Source organism: Erythrolamprus reginae, chromosome 10 (genome assembly GCF_031021105.1).
Source record: "Erythrolamprus reginae isolate rEryReg1 chromosome 10, rEryReg1.hap1, whole genome shotgun sequence".
Lineage (NCBI taxonomy): Eukaryota > Metazoa > Chordata > Lepidosauria > Squamata > Dipsadidae > Erythrolamprus > Erythrolamprus reginae.
The window spans coordinates 17,810,007-17,832,792 of NC_091959.1; the positions used below are offsets into that span (position 1 = coordinate 17,810,007).

A 22,786-nucleotide genomic window follows, 5' to 3' on the forward strand; every position below is an offset into this window, starting at 1 on the left:
CAGTAGTCGAGCCTCGAGGTGATGAGGGTATGAGTGACTGTGAGCAATGACTCCTGGTCCAAATAGGGCCGCAACTGGTGCACCAGGCGAACCTGGGCAAATGCCCCCCTCGCCACAGCTGAAAGATGTTTCTCTAATGTGAGCTGTGGATCGAGGAGGACACCCAAGTTGTGGACCCTCTCCGAGGGGGTCATTAATTACCCCCCCAGGGTGACATCCTGTGTGTGTGTCTCTTTCTCTTCCTAATAATGAAATATTTGCAAACTTGGTGTGAAAACATAAGACTGGTTGCTTTCTATCATAAAGTCTATAGTGGTGGGCATTTTTAAAAAAAAATAACTGAATATTTATTCTCATCCCATAGTTTATTGCAAGATACAGCTGGTGGTTTCTAGACTTCAAGAGGAAAAAAGAGAAATGCTTCTCTTTTTTCCTCTTGTTGGGGGGAAGATCAAAAGCAACGTGAGAAAATATTATTTTACTGAAAGAGTAGTAGATGCTTGGAACAAACTTCCAGCAGACGTGGTAGATAAATCCACAGTAGCTGAATTTAAACATGCCTGGGATAAACATATATCCATCCTAAGATAAAATACCGTACAAAAAATAGTATAAGGGCAGACTAGATGGATCGTGAGGTCTTTTTCTGCCGTCAGTCTTCTATGTTTCTATGTTTCTTTGACTAAAGTTCAATTTCTGTTGAACTTTGTGGACAAGCCAAAAGGTGTGGAAGAAGGCAGAAGAAAATACTAGGGTGAAGAAATTCCAGGGAAGAGGTTTTCTCTTGCCTTCTTCCAAACTGTTCTGACTTTCCAGAGTGGCCAAATAGCCTAGAAAGACTTACCTTATACCAAAGGGGTAAGAATGAAGAGGATCCTCAAATGGAAAAGCAGATTTACTCTCTGCTGGTTCCTGACCCAGCCAACTCAGTGGAAATGAGCCTTTCTCGTATAATTTTTGCATCACTAAATAGATTTCAGTCCTGGCTCTTGAAAATGAACATATGCATCTCCATGTTATGCTATGTATTAAATCTATTGACCAATTCCTTGTTTTTTCCTTTCTAATTTGTAGGTTGTTAAAGGCCTTACTTATTTATGGAGCTTAAAAATTTTGCACAGAGGTGAGTTGCATGTTTCTTCTTTTATGTTTCAAGGAAACTGCAGTTTAATGTTTCCAAATAATAATAATAATAATAATAATAATAATAATAATAATAATAATAATTATTATTATTATTATTATTATTATTATTATTATTTATTAGATTTGTATGCCGCCCCTCTCCGAAGAATGTAAAATAATGCACTTGGGGAAAAGGAATCCTCCATCTGAGTATTGTATTGGCAGTTCTGTGTTAGCAAAAACTTCAGAAGAGAAGGATTTAGGGCTAGTGATTTCTGACAGTCTCAAAATGGGTGAGCAGTGTGGTTAGGCAGTAGGAAAAGCGAGTAGGATGCTTGGCTGCATAGCTAGAGGTATAACAAGCAGGAAGAGGGAGATTGTGATCCCGCTCTATAGAGTGCTGGTGAGACCCCATTTGGAGTACTGTGTTCAGTTCTGGAGACCTCACCTACAAAAAGATATTGATAAAATTGAACGGGTCCAAAGACGGGCTACAAGAATGGTGGAAGGTCTTAAAGCATAAAACTTATCAGGAAAGACTTCATGAACTCCATCTGTAGAGTCTGGAGGACAGAAAGAAAAGGGAGGACATGATCAAAACATTTGAATATGTTAAAAGGTTAAATAAGGTTCAGGAAGGAAGTGTTTTTAATAGGAAAGTGAACACAAGCACAGGGGGGAACAATCTGAGGTTAGTTGGGGGAAAGATCAGAAGCCACATGAGAAAATATTATTGACTGAAAGAGTAGTAGATGCTTGGAACAAACTTCCAGCAGACGTGGTTGGTAAATCCACAGTAACTGAATTTAAACATGCCTGGGATAAACATCGATCCATCCTAAAATACAGGAAATAGTATAAGACCAGACTAGATGGACCATGAGGTCTTTTTCTGCCAACAATCTTCTATGTTTCTATGTTTAACATACTTCTCACTGAGCAAAAGAAAATTTGGGCTCCATTGTGGTCATAAGTTGAGAACTACCTGTATTTCACACCCAAACTTCACAGTCTGTTCCACAATCTCACCTGGTAAAATTTCAGCTGGCTGGATTGCCCTTCCATTTCCTCTTCTGTCAACGGTTCCATTCTTCTGGTCCTCTCCAGCTATCGCATCTCTGTTGATAGCATTTGAAGCAGGTGTTCGCAGCCATAAAGAATTCTTTTTTTGCAAAATTATTAACCCACTTTCCATGTAATTGTATTTACTAAATTGATTTCTCTCTGTAATTATAGGTTTCTTCATTTCTCCAGTTGATGCATTCCAATTACCCATTAGTAGAATTATCTTCCTTCCTGGTGTTGCATCTAACACCTCCTATAATTTGCCATGGAATTGCTCAGGGTCTTTCTTCATTTTGTGGGTTCATAGATTTGTATAACATTGATGTTCACTTGATAGCCGCTAATTTGGGGAAATATGTTCTTGTTGCTTATTGGATTATAGATGAACACATATCTGCTGAAGTCCTATTTCATTTTCATCACCACTTCATTTCTTCTTATGGGCTCATGCCCTGAATAGTATCTCTAAATGGTCCATTCCAGTTCGTTTGTTCCTAAGAGGTCAGTAAGGGGCGTACATAAGCGCACTAGAGTGCCTTCCGGCCCCCTGTCCTATAGTCTCTCCTATATCTTCTCTACTATATCTCTATAAGCTTCATTGTATATTATTGTGTATTGGGAGTATTGGAATTCTGGGAGTTGAAGTCCACACATTATTATTATTATTTATTGGATTTGTATGCCGCCCCTCTCCGCAGACTCGGGGTGGCTAACAACAGTAACAAAATAGTATAATCCAATACTAAAAACAGTTAAAACCCATTATATAAAAACCAATCATACATACAGACATACCATGCATAAAATTTTAAAGGCCTAGGGGGAAAGTGTATCTCAATTCCCCCATGCCTGGCGGCAGAGGTGGGTCTTGAGTAACTTGCGAAAGACATGGAGGGTGGGGGCCGTTCTAATCTCCAGGGGGAGTTGATTCCAGAGAGCCGGGGCCGCCACAGAGAAGGCTGTTCCCCTGAGGCCCGCCAAACGACATTGTTTGGTTGACGGGACCCGGAGAAGGCCAACTCTGTGGGACCTTATTGGCCGCTGGGATTTGTGCGGTAGAAGGCGGTTCCAGGGGTATTCTGGTCCAATGCCATGTAGGGCTTTAAAAGTCATTACCAACACTTTGAATTGTGACCGGAAACTGATCAGCAGCCAGTGCAGGTCACGGAGTATTGTAGAAACGTGGGCGAATCTAGCAAGCCCCACAATAGCTCTCCGTGCTTCTCAGATTCCTCATTCCAACTGGGTGTCTCCTTGTAAAGCAAGGGCTCTTCCTTCAGTTCAGACACCATCAATGATCCGACGTCTTTGCAGCTTGGGCTGGACCACATCATCATCTCCAGATGTATTCACAAAAGTTCTGTATTTTTCTCGGGTAATTAGAAGAGTTGCCTTTTGATGTGCATACGCATTGCTTAAATCTTACAGGCACACTTTGTCACTGTCCCTTTCTGGGTTTCTTTAGGGCAGTGATGGCGAACTTATGGCATGGGTATCACAGGTGGCATGTGGAGCCATATCGGCTGGCACATGAGCTGTTGCTCTAGCTCAGCTCCAGTGTGTATGTGTGTGCCAGCCAGCTGATTTTTGGCTCACACAGAGGCTCTGGAAGGGCGCTTTTGCCTTCCAGAGAGCCTCCGGGGGGATGGGAGAGGGCGTTTTACCCTCCCCTGGCTCCAGGGAAGCCATTGGAGCCTGGGGAGGGTGTAACACAAGCCTACTGGGCCCACCAGAAGTTGGGAAAGAGGCTGTTTTTGGCCTACAGAGGGTCTCCAGGGGGGTGGGGTGGCGGAAAGTGTTTTCGCTCTCCTCTGGCATTGAATTATGGGTGTGGCACTCACGCATATGCAATAGCGTTGTTGGTTATGACCTATAAAGCCCTTCATGGCATCGGACCAGAATATCTCCGGGACCGCCTTCTGCCGCACGAATCCCAGCGACCAGTTAGGTCCCACAGAGTTGGCCTTCTCTGGGTCCCATCAACTAAACAATGTCGTCTGGCGGGACCCTGGGGAAGAGCCTTCTCTGTGGCAGCCCCGACCCTCTGGAACCAGCTCCCCCCGGAGATTAGGATTGCCCCCACCCTCCTCGCCTTTCGTAAGCTTCTTAAAACCCACCTCTGCCGTCAGGCATGGGGGAACGGAGATAGCTTCCCCAGGCCTATATAGTTTATGTATGGTGTGTTGTGTGCATGTTTTTTAAATTATGGGTTTTTAGTTTTTAAATATTAGATTTGTATTGTACATTGTTTTTCTATTACTGCTGTGAGCCGCCCCGAGTCTGCGGAGAGGGGCGGCATACAAATTTAATGAGTGAGTGAGTGAGTGAGTGAGTGAATGAATGAATAAATAAATAAATAAATAGCGCGCATGCACGCTCTTTCGGCACCCGAGAGAAAAAAGGTTCACCATCACTGCTTTAGGGGATTCTTATTTTACGTGCGTTGATGTGTTTCCAGCCTGTAGAGTCCTATCTACCCTCAGCTTCTTAAAAGTCCACTCTTGGCCTTTGACCATCCTCCTTTGGACCTTGTACCAGTCCTCTACAGTAGGCCGGGCTGCTGGCTGGGGAATTCTGGGAGTTGAAGTCCACACATCTTCAAACTGCCAAGGTTTAGAAACACTGCTTTAGAGCAAGAGAATGTTGCAAGACTGAATCGGTTTCTCTTTCTTTCTCTTTCTGAGAGCTATGGAGGGTCAAGTCTGAGATCCTTTCTCAAATTACATTTCTGCTCCTAATTCTTTTAGCTGGCCCATCAGCTGCGTTTGCTATTAAACCAATGCTCTCTGGATTTATCCTCCCTTTGTTGTTCCTCTTCCCAACCCAGATGTGAAGCCCTCTAATATGTTGGTGAACACAAGAGGCCAGGTCAAGCTATGTGACTTTGGAGTGAGCACCCAGGTACGTCCCTGTGTGTTCTTTGGCTGTCCTGTCCTTTACGTCCCGCTTTCCAAACCGGCGAGGAGACAAACGGACTCTCCCTCCAAGAGCTTCCCCTGCTGGGAGCCTAACAATCCCTCCTTTTTAATCTCCTGGTGACTTTCCTTCATCAGGATATGATTGTCCATTGTTTCACGACAGTAAAAACTGCTGATATTGTAATTACTACTTACCAATAGCCCACTTCATTGATATGCAGGTTGGCGCGGAAAGCGCTTGGACCAAACAAAAGGAAGGGCAGAGCGAGAGGGGCGTCTGGGGAGACCGACTGGCCCATCGTAAAAATTAATATTGGGATCAACAATGGTGGTGGGCTCTAACAATGTGCAGCACAAATTTTAATTAATTTCCATTTGGGGCTTCCCCTGGGAATCTGGCGTGAAACTGACCCCCACGCTCGCCACGATGTTGAATTGAATTGCAGCCACCTTTCCTCCCAGCCAAACATGAGGACCAAAGAGGAGGTCACGGCTGCATTATATGTTGTCAGAAGCTGTTGTCCCTCTGCATATTTAGTGTTCATTCCAGCCTGATAATCAAGGGGGCTTTATTCACATCTTGGGCCCAGCTGACAGTAGAAGGAGGAGGAGGAGAACTATTTGAATGTGCTGGATTTCAATACATCCCCCTTTCCAATCGAGGGATCCAGCTGCTTGCTAGGATACTAAATACTCCAAGCCGCCTCCTTCTGATTTTTGAGTTGTTCTCCCCTGTAAATGTTCTGTCAAGCTCTCTGGCAGAATCCTCCCGAAAAGTCACAGATATAAATTTCAGACACACACACACGTTTGAAAATTCAAAACAATGTTCTTTATACCGAAAATGCAAATAAACTAAGCACTCTTTTTGTACAGCAAAGAGCTCTTGTCTCCAAACAAACTGGTAATTTGTACAAGTCCCTTATCAGTTCTGAGATACTTAGCTTGCAGCTGTGAGGCCGTTCACAGTCCTTCTTCTTTCACAAAGTGAAACACACTTTGCTCTGGTTTAGTTTCAAAGCGGGGAAAAATCAGCACACAAAGGTCAAAGTCAGCAAGGCAGGCACGAAACACAAGGATCAGATAATCCTCCACAATAGCCAAACCCACAGGCTGCTATTTATAGCTGCCTCACTAATTACCACAGCCCCACCCAACCACAGGTGGCCTCATTTTCTCTGATAATAATCTCTCAGTTGTTGCTGCCTATGCATCGCTCTCCGCATGCGTGGCTGTATCATTAACACTTGTCCTGAATCCAAGGAGGAGCTAGATAATTTATTTCCTTCGGAGCTGTCTGCCCCACTCTCCTCCTCCCTGTCACTCCTGTCTTCTTGGTCAGAGGAGCCTTCATCATCAGATTCCACCGGGAGCAAAACAGGCCTGCGGCATGTGGATGTCTCCCCCACATCCACAGTCCTTGGGGCAGGAGCTGGGCCAGAGCTAACCACAACAGTAAATAGAAATATTACAGATATTTTAAAAGAGGACTCAATTGAAGGAAGCTGGTGGGGTGGGGTGGAGGTGTGTGTTAATGCTTTTGCTGATAAATTTATCCACTCCCCGCTTTATGTATTTTTTTTTCCTGATTTATACATAGAATGATTAGTGTTAAATGAGGAATAATTATCTGCTTTATTTGTGCTTTGTCTGGCAGCTGGTGAATTCCATAGCAAAGACCTACGTCGGGACAAATGCATATATGGCAGTAAGTAAATTTATGGAGATGCTTTGGTTTAAATTCAAACTTGGGATGGGCTCTTCAGTTTTGTCTTCTTGATTAGTTCCTCTGCTATTTCTCCAATTGTCAAGTAAGGAAGATCTGTTTGATACATAACACATACATGAAAATAACAGAATGGCATAGAAATTTATGATTAAGATCTTGGATTTGGATTCACCAACCCCACCCCAAAAGCAAGAACTGCTTCCTTTCAGCCCTGGAGTATCTTGGTAGACCTTGATGCCATCCTATTTTTGGAGGATAAACTAATAGGAGAACCCCACCCATAGGGGGACTTACAGAGAAAAGAGAGGAAATTCCATCTGTCCGTCCATCACCCTGGGGGGGGGGGGGAATTATTGACCCCCCTCAGAGAGGGTCCGCAACTTGGGCATCCTCCTTGATCCACAGCTCACATTAGAGCAGTGTTTCCCAACCTTGGCAACTTGAAGATATTTGGACTTCAACTACCAGAATTCCCCAGCCAGCAAATGCTGGCTGGGGAATTCTGGGAGTTGAAGTCCAAAAATCTTCAAGTTGCCATGGTTGGGAAACACTGCATTAGAGAACCATCTTTCAGCTGTGGCGAGGGGGACGTTTGCCCAGGTATGCCTGGTGCACCAGTTGCGGCCCTATCTGGACCGGGAGTCACTGCTCACAGTCACTCATGCCCTCATCACCTCGAGGCTCGACTACTGTAACGCTCTCTACATGGGGCTACCTTTGAAAAGTGTTCGGAAACTTCAGATCGTGTAGAATGCAGCTGTGAGAGCAATCATGGGCTTCCCTAGGTATGCCCATGTTACACCAACACTCCGCATTCTACATTGGTTGCTGATCAATTTCTGGTCACAATTCAAAGTGTTGGTTATGACCTATAAAGCCCTTCATGGCATCGGACCAGGATATCTCCGGGACCGCCTTCTGCCGCACGAATCCCACAGAGTTGGCCTTCTCCGGGTCCCGTCGACTAAACAATGTTGTTTGGCGGGTCCCAGGGGAAGAGCCTTCTCTGTGGCGGCCCCGAATCTCTGGAACGAGCTCCCCCCGGAGATTAGAACTGCCCCCAGCCTCCACCTCTGCCGTCAGGCATGGGGGAATTGAGACATCTCCCCCGTGCCTATACAATTTATGTATGGTATGTTCGTGTGTATGTCTGCTTTAATAATGGGTTTTTTAAAATGTTTTTTAAATTATTAGATTTGTCATGAATTGTTTTATTGTTGTTGTGAGCCGCCCCAAGTCTGCGGAGAGGGGCGGCATACAAATCTAATAAATAAATGGATGGATGGATGGATGGATGGATGGATGATCGGACAGAGAGACCTCTGAAAGAGTGTGTAATAAATAAGGCACACAAACAGAATTTCTGTACATGCAGTATGACAGTGGCAGCAGCCCCTAAAATAAATTTAAAACAAGGAATAATAAAATGCCCAGCTCTTCTGCCAAACTGTGTGTGTGTCTGTTTATAAAAACATAGGACACTCAGAATGAAGTCAAGGTAGTTCAAAGTTCTTGCTTGGTCTAACTTTGGTCTCCAAAACAATAAGCATCCCCTTCGAAAGGGAAGAAATTTCAAATCATTCATTTTCTTCACCTCCTCTTCTTGTTGGCCTTAAATAGCTGTAGTAATTAAATTATATTATTGCTTTTAATGTACAAACCTCGATTGCACATCCATTTCCCAGGTGTGTCTTAAAGAAATTACTTTTTTTCCCCATACTGTTTACGGATGACTGTGACACATCCATCTGCTAATTGAAAAAGCAGAGTATTAAAGCTGTGAGATATTTTCTTCAGTTCTTCAATGTCCTGTGTGTTTAACACAATTTGTTTCATCCAAGTTCTTATTTTGGGGAGGTGGGTTGAATCTTGAAAGAAAAAAAAACTTGCATCTCACACAATGAAGGCAGAGAATGTATCCCATCCCATCTGGTGCCATCAGGCTGAGGTTGAAAAATATAACTTTTCTGGAGTCTTCTGAAGTTCAGATTGCTGGCATGGGACTGAACCAAATATAGACTTCAAGATTGGTAGAGAGTTCTCTTCCTAAACCCAGAGGCTGATATGATAGCGGTATTCCAGCATTTGAGGGGCTGCCACAGAGAAGAGCAGACCAACTTATTTTCCAAAGCATCAGAAGGCAAGACAAGAAACAACAAATTCAATTCAATTCAGTGTCGTCTGGGTCAGACAAAGCATCCCTTCTGCAACCCTTTCGATCTCAACAACTCAAGAACACCTCTCCCTCCATACATATAGTCCTCAACTTCTGCTCAGGTTAATAATAATAATTAATAATAATAATTTATTAGATTTGTATGCCGCCCCTCTCCGATGACTCAGGGCGGCTCACAACAATAATAAAAACAATATTCCAGCTAAAACAAATCTAATATTAAAAAGCACATAAAATCCTATCATATTTTAAAAAGCAAACAACATATACATACCCAAACATAAATATAAAAAAAAAAGCCTGGGGGAAAGGTGTCTCAACTCCCCCATGCCTGACGGTATAGATGGGTCTTGAGTAATTTACGAAAGACAAGGAGTGTGGGGGCAGTTCTAATCTCCGGGGGGAGTTGATTCCAGAGGGCCGGGGCTGCCACAGAGAAGGCTCTTCCCCTGGGGCCCGCCAAACAACATTGAAGGCCAACTCTGTGGGACCTTATCGGTCGCTGGGATTCGTGCGGTAGCAGGCGGTTCCGGAGGTACTCTGTTCCAATGCCATGCAGGGCTTTAAAGGTCATAACCAACACTTTGAATTGTGACCGGAAACTGATCGGCAGCCAATGCAGGCCATGGAGTGTTGCAGAAACGTGGGCGAATGTGGAAACTAATCAAGGAGAGAAGCAACTTGGAATTAAGGAGAAATTTCCTGGCAGTGCAAACAATCACAGCGGAATAGCTGGTTTTCAGAAATTGTGGGTGCTCCATCACAGGAGGTTTTTAAGAAGAGACTGGGCAGCTACTTGTCTGAAATTGTATAGAGTCTCCTCATTTGGTATATGGTGTTCAGTTCTGGAGATCTCACCGACAAAAAGATATTGATAAATATCTTTCAATGGAAACTGGAGTTTAATGTTTCCAAATGTAAAATAGCGCACTTGGGGAAAAGGAATCCTCAATCTGAGTATTGCATTGGCAGTTCTGTGTTAGCAAGGATTTAGGGCTAGTGATTTCTGACAGTCTCAAAACGGGTGAGCAGTGTGGTCAGGCGGTAGGAAAAGCAAGTAGGATGCTTGGCTGCATAGCTAGAGGTATAACAAGCAGGAAGAGGGAGATTGTGATCCCGCTATATAGAGTGCTGGTGAGACCACATTTGGAACACTGTGTCCAATTCTGGAGACCTCATCTACAAAAAGATATTGACAAAATTGAACGGGTCCAAAGACGGACTACAAGATTGGTGGAAGGTCCAGCACCAGACCCCAGACAAGGAGCAATGGTTGCAAACTGTCCAAGGAGAGATTCAACCTGGAAATTCAGTTACTGTGGATTTACCAACCACGTCTGCTGGAAGTTTGTTCCAAGCATCTACTACTCTTTCAGTAAAACAACGTAAGAAAATATTATTTTACTGAAAGAGTGGTAGATCCTTGGAACAAACTTCCAGCAGACATGGTTGGTAAATCCACAGTAACTGAATTTAAACATGCCTGGGATAAACATATATCCACCCTAAGATAAAATACAAAAAATAGTATAAGGGCAGACTAGATGGATCATAAGGTCTTTTTCTGCCATCAGTCTTCTATGTTTCTATAAAATTGAACAGGTCCAAAGATGGGACTGGTGACGTGTGCTCGCCCCCGTGGCTCTGAGTGCTACCGGAGTCCAGCGCAATTCTGTTACTGCACCTGGGCAGGTAGCAAAATCGCACACGGACACACAGGTGCGCCCAGATGCAGTAGCAGAATTGCGCTGGTCTCCACTAGCACTCAGAGCCACGGGGCTGAGCACACGTGACCGTCACACCTTAGCAGCCCACCTCTGGGACCAGGCAATGTGGGTTTGTTATTTCCCAGCTCTGGGCTGGTGCAGGCCTTCCTCGGATGTCTCCTCGTGAGCGCTTAACTTCTCCAGTGAGCACCATGGTCACCGGAGTAGGCAGAAGAGGAGGACGCAGCAAGCCAGGGCAGTTGAGAGTGAACCACAGCTGCAGCCCATGGTGGCACAGAGAGCAGAGAATTCAGGTCAGACCCCTTTCCAGCTGTATCTCAGCAGAACCCAAAGAGACGCAGATGATACCCAGTTGTACATCTCCACCCCATGTCCAGTCAATGAAGCAGTGGAAGTGATGTGCCGGTGTCTGGAGTCTGTTGGGTTTGGATGGGTGGCAACAGACTCAAACTCAACCCGGATAAGACGGAGTGGCTATGGGTTCTGTCTCCCAAGGACAACTCCATCTGTCCATCCATAACCCTGGGGAGGGGGATTATTGACCCCCTCAGAGAGGGTACACAACTTGGGCGTCCTCCTCGATCCACAGCTCACATTAGAGAACCATCTTTCAGCTGTGGCAAGGGGGCCGTTTGCCCAGGTTCGCCTGGTGCACCAGTTGCGGCCCTGTATGGATCGGGACTCACTAATCACAGTCACTCATGCCCTCATCACCTCGAGGTTCGACTACTGTAATGCTCTCTACATGGGGCTACCTTTGAAAAGTGTTCAGAAACTTCAGATCGTGCAGAATGCGGCCGCGAGAGCAATCATGGGCTTCCCAAGATATGCCCATGTTACACCAACACTCCGCAGTCTGCATTGGTTGCCGATCAATTTCCGGTCACAATTCAAAGTGTTGGTTTTGACCTATAAAGCCCTTCATGGCATCGGACCAGAATATCTCCGGGACTGCCTTCTGCCGCACGAATCCCAGTGACCGGTTAGGTCCCACAGAGTTGGCCTTCTCTGGGTCCCGTCGACGAAACAATGTCGTCTGGCGGGTCCCAGGGGAAGAGCCTTCTCTGTGGCAGCCCCGACCCTCTAGAACCAGCTCCCCCCTGAGATTAGAATTGCCCCCACCCTCCTTGCCTTTCATAAACTCCTTAAAACCCACCTCTGCCGTCAGGCATGGGGGAACTGATATAACCTCCCCAGGCCTATATTGTTTATGTATGATATGTTGTGTGCATGTTTTTAAATTATGGGTTTTTAGTTTAAATTATTAGATTTGTATTACATTGTTTTGCCACTATTGTTGTGAGCCACCCCGAGTCTATGGAAAGGGGAGGCATACAAATTTAATAAAAGAAGAAAGAAAGAAAGAAAGAAAGAAAGGAAGGAAGGAAGGAAGGAAGGAAGGAAGGACCCAAATCCAGATGCTGAAATGGATGGAGTTCCGTTCCCGAGCGCCCTGCCCTGCTCCAGTATCTCTGCAGGAGGCTTGCGGGAAGTTTAAGCCTCTCTCCCGTCTCGAAGGCAACGACTTAAAGGCTTTTCCGTTCAGTGTTTTTTACTTAACATTTACTTGGCGCTAAAAGCTCTTGACCTGGGATTAACAGCTTCAAAGACTTACTTGTTGAGTATCTTGAACCGTTACTAATTTGGGCCCATTTGTTTTCCTCTAAAGGTTTCTGGGCTTTGTAGGAGCCTGGGAGGAGTTGTACAAGGTACCTCAACTAGACAGGTGCATTAACAGCACAGTGGGAAGGACGTTCTCGCCTCCTCGTCTTACTGTTGCATTTCACACCACACCTGACCTTAGCAGTGCACCCACAGCCCGGCGTCTAGGTTCAGGAGTGGTTGAATATTAGGCGTCCCTGGCTGGCTCAAATGGTATTAAACTGTCCTGTAATTGGTGTGAGTGAGGTTGCCATCCGCATTATTAGCTTTAGAGCATTAAAAGGGGAGTTGAATTCTTGTTTGCTTAATGCAGGCAGGCAGTTACAACCCCTACTTGCAGTCAGGGAGGAGGAGGAGGTGGTGGGGAAGGAATAGAAACCAGGAAATGATGTTCACAGAAGCGTCATGTATTTCACTGTCATTGAAGACTGCATGTAATTAAGTAGGTGGTAAATCTATGGAGCTTCTCTTTTGTTATTATTACATTTTTTAATTATTTTTTAAAGAAATAGAATATAAAAGTCACACACAACATAAAACAAGTGCTCTGTGATCGGTGCCCACCACCAGACAAACATTCACACCCCACCACCATTTTAACTCTAGAGCCATGTCTCTAATTACATATTATAAAGTGATTCCAATTTATTCCATGTAGCTTGGTCTCGGATTTTACTAACCATATATTTATTTTTTTTATTTTTTTTATTTTTTATTTATTTTTATTTTTTTTATTCATTCATTCATTTATTTATTTATTTATTAGATTTGTATGCCGCCCCTCTCCGAATACTCGGGGCGGCTAACAACAATATAAAAAGAAAATGTAAACAAATCTAATATTAAAAATAATCTAAAAACCCCCCAATTTAAAGAACCATTCATACATACAAGCATACCATGTATAAATTCTATAAGCCTAGGGGGAAGGGAAATTTCAATTCCCCCATGCCTGACAACAGAGGTGGGTTTTAAGGAGCTTGCGAAAGGCAAGGAGGGTGGGGGCAATTCTGATATCTGGGGGGAGCTGGTTCCAGGGGGTCTGCCACAGAGAAGGCTCTTCTCCTGGGTCCCGCCTAATGACATTGCTTAGTCGATGGGACCTGGAGAAGGCCAACTCTGTGGGACCTAACCGGTCGCTGGGATTCGTGCGGCAGAAGGCGGTCCTGGAGATATTCTGCTCCGATGCCATGAAGGGCTTTATAGGTCATAACCAACACTTTGAATTGTGTCTGGAAACTGATCGGCAACCAATGCAGACTGCGGAGTGTTGGTGTAACATGGGCATACTTTGGGAAGCCCATGATTGCTCTCGCAGCTGCATTCTGTACGATCTGAAGTTTCCGAACACTTTTCAAAAGTAGCCCCATGTAGAGAGCATTACAGTACTCGAACCTCGAGGTGATAAGGGCATGAATGACTGTGAGCAGTGAGTCCCGGTCCAGATAGGGCCGCAACTGGTGCACCAGGCGAACCTGGGCAAACGCCCCCCTCGCCACAGCTGAAAGATGTGTATCGTCTTACCTTGTTCCATCATCCCATCAATTGTCGCAAATCAATTTCATTAACCGAATTCATCCTTTTCTTCATAATCTCAAATTGAATATCATCCACCATGTACCGGTACCAATTTTGCATTGTCCATTTTGTCGCATCCTTCCAACCCAAGACTATTACTGCCTGAGCACTTTCTATCGCTGCTTGTTTTATCTATGGAGCTTCTCAATCATCCAGGTCATAAAAAAGTCCAAAAGTGCTTTTTCAAGAGGCAACTGGACTTCCTGGAAAACTTTCACATTTTGGACAGAGAGGGCCGCTGGTTCGAAAGAGGAGGGGTCAAGGGGATCCTCTATGTCAAAATCGAGCAACCTTCTCTCATTCAAGGGGGAGGGATAGGACATTGTCTATCTCCAATCTACAACACAGTCCTTTCAAAAGTTCCAAGAAGGCTCCACACCCATTTGCACCACTCAGGTGACCCCAGGATACAGACAAACCTCCAGGTGGCCTTAAGGACTCACCAAAAGAACGCAAATGACCAGCTATCTGCAAGGAGTATCAATCCTTCCATTCTCCACCATCCAGTCAGAGCTGAAGAAGCTTTTTGGCTGAGAAGCAAAATGTCTTCAAAAGAAAAAAAAATGAAGATATGTTAAGAGATAAAAGCCAATATTATGAATATTATGTTTAATATTATTATTGTAATATTATAGAATTAATGTCAATGTAATTAATATTATATTAAACACTGGGTTATTTGATTATTACATTACAAAGATTTTTGTAGCCAGACGACAGTCTGTTTAAGATGGAATTACTACATTAAAATTTTTTTAAAAAGATTTAAAAAATTCAGAAACTACAGTTGCCTCTTGAAAAAACAGTTTTGGGGCTATATCGCCAGGCATGGGGGAACTTAGACACCTCCCCCAGGCTTTTATATTTTATGTTTGGTATGTATGTGTTGTATGTGTTTTAATTGTTGGGGTTTTATATATCTTTTTCTTTTAATATTAGATTTGTTCTACTGTTATATTGCCTTTTATTATTGTTGTGAGCCGCCCCGAGTCTTCGGAGAGGGGCGGCATACAAATCTAATAAATTATTATTATTATTATTATTAATTATTATTATTAACCTGAGCAGAAGTTGAGGACTACCTGTATGGAGGGGAGAGGTGTTCTTGAGTTGTTGAGATCGAAAGGGTTGCAGAAGGGATGCTTTGTCTGACCCGGGTGATGCTCCAGTGATAGCATCAGAGGTATCTTTGCCCAGCCTGTTAAGCTGTATTTTGCCACAGGACAAGGAGAGTAATAAGTAATAGATGAGCATCTCTCCTAAGGTGTGTAAAACCACACCTAGAATGCTGCATCCAGCTTTGGTCACCATACCATAAAAACGATGTTGAGACTCTAGAAAAAATGCAGAGAAGAGCAACCAAAATGATTAGGGGACTGGAGGTTAAAACATATGATGAATGATTGCAGGAACTGGGAATGGCTAATCCAGTGAAGAGAAAAACCAGGGGAGACAGGATAGCAGCATTTCAATAATTGAGGGGCTGCCACAGAGAGGAGGGAGTCAAAAACTATTTTCCAAAGCACCCAAAGGCCAGACAAGGAACAATGGATGGAAACTGATCAAGGAGAGATTCTACCTGGAAATAAGGAGGAATTTCCTGTCATTGAGAACAATCAATCAATGGAACAGAAGTTGCCTCCAGAAGTCGTAGGAGCTTCATCACTGCAGCTTTCAAGAAGAGACTGGACTGCTATCTGTCAAAAATGGTGTAGGCAGAGGTGGGCTGCTAAGGTGGAATGGTGATTGATTGATTGATTGATTGATTGATTGATTGACTGACTGACTGACTGACTGACTTGTTTGTTTGTTTGTTTGTTTGTTTGTTTGTTTGTTTGATTGATTGATTGATTGATTGATTGATTTTTATGCCGCCCTTCTCCTTAGACTCAGGGCGGCTTACAACATGTTAGCAACAGCACTTTTTAACAGAGCCAGCCTATTGTCCCCACAATCCGGGTCCTCATTTTACCCACTTCAGAAGGATGGGAGGCTGAGTCAACCTTGAGCCGGTGAAGAGATTTGAACCGCTGACCTTCAGATCTACAGTCAGCTTCAGTGGCCTGCAGTACAGCACTCTACCTGCTGCGCCCCATGGCTCTGACTGCTAGCGGAGTCCAGTGCAATTATACGAATGCATCTGGACCACGGGTACACCTGTGTGTGCACTTGCAAATTTTCTACCTGCCCAGGTGCAGTAGCAGAATTGCGCTGGACTCTGCTAGCACTCAGAGCTTCACTGTTCCACCTTAGCAGCCCGCCTCTGGGGGTAGGGTCTGCTTGGGCAAGGGGTTGGACTAGATGACCTACAAGGTCCCTTCCAACTCCGTTCACTTGTATCTGAGAGCTCCTGCCCAAACCTCACAGCTTTAGGCTTTACATTCACCGGACTCCTGGGTTTTGCGATGCAGGTGAGCCCCTTCAAGCCCTTCCTCAGGGGTACCAAGGCACAGGGGCCTGTTCTCAGGTGCATAATGGCCTACAGCTTAGCCTCCCCATTCTGCGGAAGCAGCAGGGGGAATCAAAATTAAAATTTGCCTGTATTAATTAGTGCCGTAAATGGAGGCCATAAATGCCTTTAGGCACTTCATGAATGTTTGAAATTGCGGGTTTTTTGTTTCTTGCATAATTTACAGGCTATCGTGCTCCTGTTTCTTGGCATTTCATTAGGTTCAACTGTCCCCTTCCTCTCTTTGTTTTTCACAGCCAGAACGAATTTCCGGGGAACAGTACGGCATTCATTCCGACGTTTGGAGTCTAGGAATTTCCTTCATGGAGGTGGGTGTCTTACCTGTTTTTTGGTAGTTGTCCCCCCCCCCCCCCATAACACCTTTAATTCGGAACTGCAAATGAAACAAATCACAAAAAAGAATCCTTTATCAGCCTTTGGCTGTGAGAAGAACCGTGAAGCCGGGTCTCTCTGATAGAATAGAATAGAATAGAATTCTTTTATTGGCCAAGTGTGATTGGACACACAAGGAATTTGTCTTTGGTGCAGATGCTCGCAGTGTACATAAAAGAAAATATACACTTGTCAAGAATCATGAGGTACAACACTTAATGATTATAGGGGACAAATAAGCAACGAGAAAACAATATTAATAAAAATCATAAGGATACAAGCAACAAGTTACAGTCATGCAGTCATAAGTGGGAGGAAATGGGTGATGGGAATGATAAAAAAGTAGTAGTAAGAATAGTGCAGATTTTGTAAATAGTTTGACAGTGTTGAGGGAATTATTTGTTTAGCAGAGTGATGATGGCATTCGGGAAAAAACTGTTCTTGTGTCTAGTTGTCTTGGTGTGCAGTACTCTGTAGCGACGATATAACAATGAAACCGCATACAGACGGGAGATTGAACAATTAACCTGGTGGTGTGACCGGAACAGTTTAGAACTGAACGAATTCCAAACTGTAGAAATGGTGGTAGACTTTAGAAGAAACCATCCCATCCTACCACCTCCCACAATACTAGACAACACAGTATCAACAACAGAGACCTTCAAATTTCTAGGTTCCATCATATCTCAAGACCTAAAATGGTCACCTAATGTCATCAAAGAAGCACAACGAAGAATGTTCTTTCTGTGCCAACTCAGATGGTGTCCAGGTCTTCATTCTTGGCTGCTCCCTGGTCTCTTCTAAATAGAGAAAGTATTTGAATTAGGGTTTGTAGAGGGCCAAGCCTTGGGTTGCACTACTTTGGTTGCTTATGCCAGGTGCAGTTGCGAAATTGCGCTGGACTCCGCTAGCACTCAGAGCCATGGGGGTGAGACACGTCACCATTCCACCTTAGCAGCCCACCTATGGACGGTAGGCATAATGTCGTCAGGCTTGGAGGAACTGAACTACCCTTTTCCCCCTAGGCCTATACAATTTATGCATGGTATGTTTGTGTGTATGTTTGGTTTTAATAAGGTTTTTTTAATTATTTTAAACATTAGATTTGTTACATGCTGTTTATTACTGTTGTTAGCCGCCCCGAGTCTACGGAGAGGGGCGGCATACCAATCTAATAAGTAAGTAAGTAAGTAAGTAAGTAAGTAAGTAAGTAAGTAAGTAAGGAAGGAAGGAAGGAAGGAAGGAAGGAAGGAAGGAAGGAAGGAAGGAAGGAAGGAAGAAAGAAAGAAAGAAAGGTGTGCTTATGTACGCCCCTTACAGTCCTCTTAGAAACGGGGAGAGATCAACTGTAGATAATCTAAGGTTAAAGTTTTAGTTAAAGTAAAGTTAAATTTAATTTAACTAAACAATTTAAACAATCTATAGTGAAGACAAAGGTTAAATTGGTGAATCCGAGTACCATCAGTGTGGGGACATCAGCCTGGTTCCTGTCTGAAATCTGATTTGGGGGACAACTGAGGCTGCCCCGCAGTTCCATCCACTTGGGTTTTGCACAAGCAGGACTTGTGGGGCCAAGAGGCAGAATTGCAGTGAACCGTTGTGATTGTCACCTGAGTTGGGCAATTGTGGCTGATTGCAATGCAGGATCAGTGCTATCAGTCCAGTGTTTCCCAACCTTGGCAACTTGAAGAGATCTGGACTTCAACTCCCAGAATTCCCCAGCCAGCGAATGCTGGCTGGGGAATTCTGGGAGTTGAAGTCCAGATCTCTTCAAGTTGCCAAGGTTGGGAAACACTGGTCCAGACAGACTTTTCTCCAGACCTTTTTCTCTTCCTTAATGGATGTTTTGCTTTGGGTGATGTGCTTTATATTAGGGTTATTAAAGGGATTTCATGAACTTGTACATTTGGACTGCATTTTCATTCCAGGATGTGTTAAACATGTTTTTTTTTAATGAAAACCTGGTATTTAATTCAGCAACGAATAGGAATGGAGAAAATATGTCCCAATGCTGAGTGTTATGCTGTACAGTGGTACCTCTACCTACAAACGCCTCTACTTACGAACTTTTCTAGAGAAGAACCAGGTGTTCAAGATTTTTTTGCCTCTTCTCGAGAACCATTTTCCACTTACAAACCCAAGCCTCCGAAACTGTAACCAGAAAAGGCAGGGAGAAGCCTCCGTGGGGTCTCTCTAGGAATCTCCTAGATGCTTGGAACAAACTTCCAACAGACGTAGTTTGTAAATCCACAGTAACTGAATGTAAACATGCCTGGGATAAACATATATCCATCCTAAGATAAAATACAGGAAAATAGTATAAGGGCAAGACTAGATGGACCATGAGGTCTTTTTCCGCCATCAGACTTCTATGTTTCTATGGCCACTACTACCAATTCAAGAAAGTCCAGTTGCCTTTTGAAAAAGCACCTTTGGGTCCACCATGACCTGGTTGACTGAGAATCTCCATAGACATATCTGTGATTGGAGAATGGAAGGAGCTTCCTCTTGCGGTGTCCCCAGCCCACAGAAGTAGCCCAACAACCACAGGTTGCTCTTCTGGTGTTGCGATGGGCAGGCGGTGGTAACGCCCAGTTACGGTTGACAAGGGAAGTCTCACTTATTCTCTCCCCCGACACAGTCGCCCGACTCCCCTCGTTCCTTGTCTGCCTTGTCTGTCTCCCGAGTCAGAGGCATGGAACAGTTTGTCTCTCTGCTTGGTTAATTGGTGTGTCATCTCCTCCTCGGAGGCTTCCCTTCAGCAGGATCGTCGTTTTATTGGAATAGTTTGAGTGGCGTGTTAAACGAGCGAAGGGGAAGGAAAATGTGTTGCGGAAGGCGAGGTGCCTCTCTCCCAAGTCACCCCAAGGTCACGGCTATTAAAGGCGGCACTGACTGCTGATGCTGGAATTCCCAGATCCCATTTGGAGAGGACCTGACGTTGATGCTGGAATTCCCAGATCCCTCTTCTAAATAGTTCTGTTTTTGCTTCTCTGGGCAGTAAAAGTCGAAGAGGTTCTTTCCAGTGTATGTCTTATTGGGGAAAAGACTGTGGTTTTCCTCTTGTGTCGTGATATTCATACATTCTGGAACTTATTTATTTATTTATTTATTGATTGATTGATTGATTGATTGATTGATTGATTTGATTTGATTTGATTTGATTTGATTTGATTTGATTTGTATGCCGCCCCTCTCCGCAGACTCGGGACGGCTAACAACAGTAAAAAGACAATATGAACAAATCTAATATTAAAAGTAATGTAAAAAAAACCAATTTAAGAAACCAATCATACATACAGACATACCATGCATAAATTTTATAAGCCTAGGGGGAAGGGAATATCTCAATTCCCCCATGCCTCATGACAGAGGTGGGTTTTAAGGAGCTTACGAAAGGCAAGGAGGGTGGGGGCAACTCTGATATCTGGGGGGAGTTGGTTCCAGAGGGTCGGGGCCGCCACAGAGAAGGCTCTTCCCCTGGGTCCCGCCAAACGACATTGTTTTGTCGACGGGTCCCGGAGAAGACCCACTCTGTGGGACCTTATCGGCCACTGGGATTTGTGCAGCAGAAGACGGTTCCGGAGATATTCTGGTCCGATGCTATGAAGGGCTTTATAGGTCATAACCAACACTTTGAATTGTGACCGGAAACTGATTGGCAACCAATGCAGACTGCGGAGTATTGGTGTGACATGGGCATATTTAGGAAGGCCCATGATTGCTCTCGCAGCTGCATTCTGCACGATCTGAAGTTTCCGAACACTTTCCGAACACTTTTCAAAGGTAGCCCCATGTAGAGAGTGTTACAGTAGTCGAGCCTCGAGGTATGAGTGACTGTGAGCAGTGAGTCCCGATCCAAATAGGGCCGCAACTGGTGCACCAGGCGGACCTGGGCAACGCCCCCCTCGCCACAGCCGAAAGATGTTTCTCTAATATGAGCTGTGGATTGAGGAGGACGCCCAAGTTGCAGACCCTCTCTGAGGGGGTTAATGATTACCCCCCCCCCCAGGGTAATGGATGGACAGATGGAGTTGTCCTTGGGAGGCAAAACCTACAGCCACTCCATCTTATCATTTATTGTATACAAAAATCAATTGAGAATGAGAGCAAATGTTTTGCATTAATGCAATTGCAACTTATAAGTAGCCATGAGTGTTCTTATTCAGCTTCAAGGGGATTGAAAGCAGAGTGGGTTTTATCTGGTTAAAGCTCATTGAAAGGTCTCCCATCTCCCTTCCTTCGTGCTCTTTGTTGCTCTGAACTCTTTCCAGTTCATCCTTTCATCGTGACAACCAGAACTGGACCCAGCATTCCATATTGTGGAACATTGACCTGTGCAGCATAGCTCTTCTCTTAGATCTTCATTGCTGTCTCTCTTTGGTGCAGCCCTAAACCACATGGGCTCTTCAGGCAGCTGCAGCACCTTGCTAGCTAACACTTCATCTGCATCCACCAAGTCACACAGATGTTACTCATGAGTGCAATTGCCAAGCCAGCTGCCACCTGTTCTATAACTCTGCATCTGGTTTTATCTGCCTAAATGCAGAACCTTACCTTCTTCACCACTGAAGAGTATTCCATTGGACAGGGCCCAGTGTTCAAGTCCATCAGAACCTTTTGAACCCTGAGCCTTTCTTTTGAGATGTTGGCTCCACTTTCTCCCTCCCTCCCTCCCTCCCTGACTATTTATCTATCTATCTATCTATCTATCTATCTATCTATCTATCTATCTATCTATCTATCTATTTATTGGATTTGTATGCCGCCCCTCTCCGTAGACTCGGGGCGGCTAACAACAACAATAAAAAAACAGCATGTAAATCCAATACTAAAACAACTAAAAAACCCTTATTGTAAAACTAATCATACATACAAGCAAACATACCATGCATAAATTGTAAATGCCTAGGGGAAAAGAGTATCTCAGTTCCCCCATGCCTGACGGCAGAGGTGGGTTTTAAGGAGCTTACAAAAGGCGAGGAGGGTGAAGGCAATTCTAATCTCCGGGGGGAGTTGGTTCCAGAGGGCTGGGGCCGCCACAGAGAAGGCTCTTCCCCTGGGCCTCGCCAAACGACATTGTTTAGTTGACGGGACCTGGAGAAGGCCCACTCTGTGGGACCTAACTGGTCGCTGGGATTCGTGCAGCAGAAGGCGGTCCCTGAGATAATCTGGTCCGGTGCCATAAAGGGCTTTATAGGTCATAACCAACACTTTGAATTGTGACCGGAAACTGACCATGATTGCTCTTACAGCTGCATTCTGCACGATCTGAAGTTTCCAAACACTTTTCAGAGGTAGCCCCATATAGAGAGCATTACAGTAGTCGAACCTCGAGGTGATGAGGGCATGGGTGACTGTGTGTGAGTCTTAGATTTTTATGGGCATCCCTTCCATGCCTTCACCTGAAACATTTCTGAAGATACTGAAGAGCATTTGAAACTTACTCTCTTTCATTTTGGATATCAAGTCTACTTACGGTCAGCATTCTCTCTTGAAGTGTACTTCTTGGAAGAAAAGTGCAACAAATATAAAGGGCGACGGCTTTCCTTTTTACTGGTTCTATTAAAAGAGATTATGAAAGAAGAAAAAAAGGAGAGAAGAACAACATGTACTCTCTTTGGGGACCTGGTTATGAATCCTGTAATATTGTGCCGGGACTGGCATTTTTATCTCTGCGCCACAATAGCCCCAACAGCTTCTTATATATTATTTATTTATTTATTGGACTTTGATGCCACCCCTCTTCGAGGACTCGTCACAATGAGGTTCTTGGCACAACTGTTGTAGTTGAGATTCTGTCATTCCTCTGTCATCAAGCCGTGGTATTGTTCTATTTATTTCTTTGCCCCTGCATCATTTCTGCACAAAGCCATCATTTGTGACCTCACTCATTTTCAAAGATTGATTGATTGATTGATTGATTGATTGATTGGATTAGTATGCCGCCCCTCTCCGTAGACT

At 44.3% G+C, this 22,786-nt stretch overlaps 1 protein-coding gene across 5 annotated transcripts in view; it reads left to right on the forward strand.

Annotated features, from left to right (window-relative positions):
* Nucleotides 1-22,786, forward strand: part of MAP2K5 (mitogen-activated protein kinase kinase 5) — a 230,155-nt gene that overhangs the window by 90,612 nt on the left and 116,757 nt on the right. For all 5 annotated transcript variants that reach the window (XR_011559993.1, XM_070762760.1, XM_070762763.1 and 2 more), the window contains exons 13-16: nt 1,075-1,123; nt 5,018-5,091; nt 6,766-6,816; nt 16,687-16,758. Coding sequence is in view for 4 of the 5 variants with exons in the window: in XM_070762760.1 (XP_070618861.1) it covers nt 1,075-1,123; nt 5,018-5,091; nt 6,766-6,816; nt 16,687-16,758 (246 nt within the window). In the remaining variant the exon portion in view is untranslated. The remainder of the gene's footprint in view (nt 1-1,074; nt 1,124-5,017; nt 5,092-6,765; nt 6,817-16,686; nt 16,759-22,786) is intronic.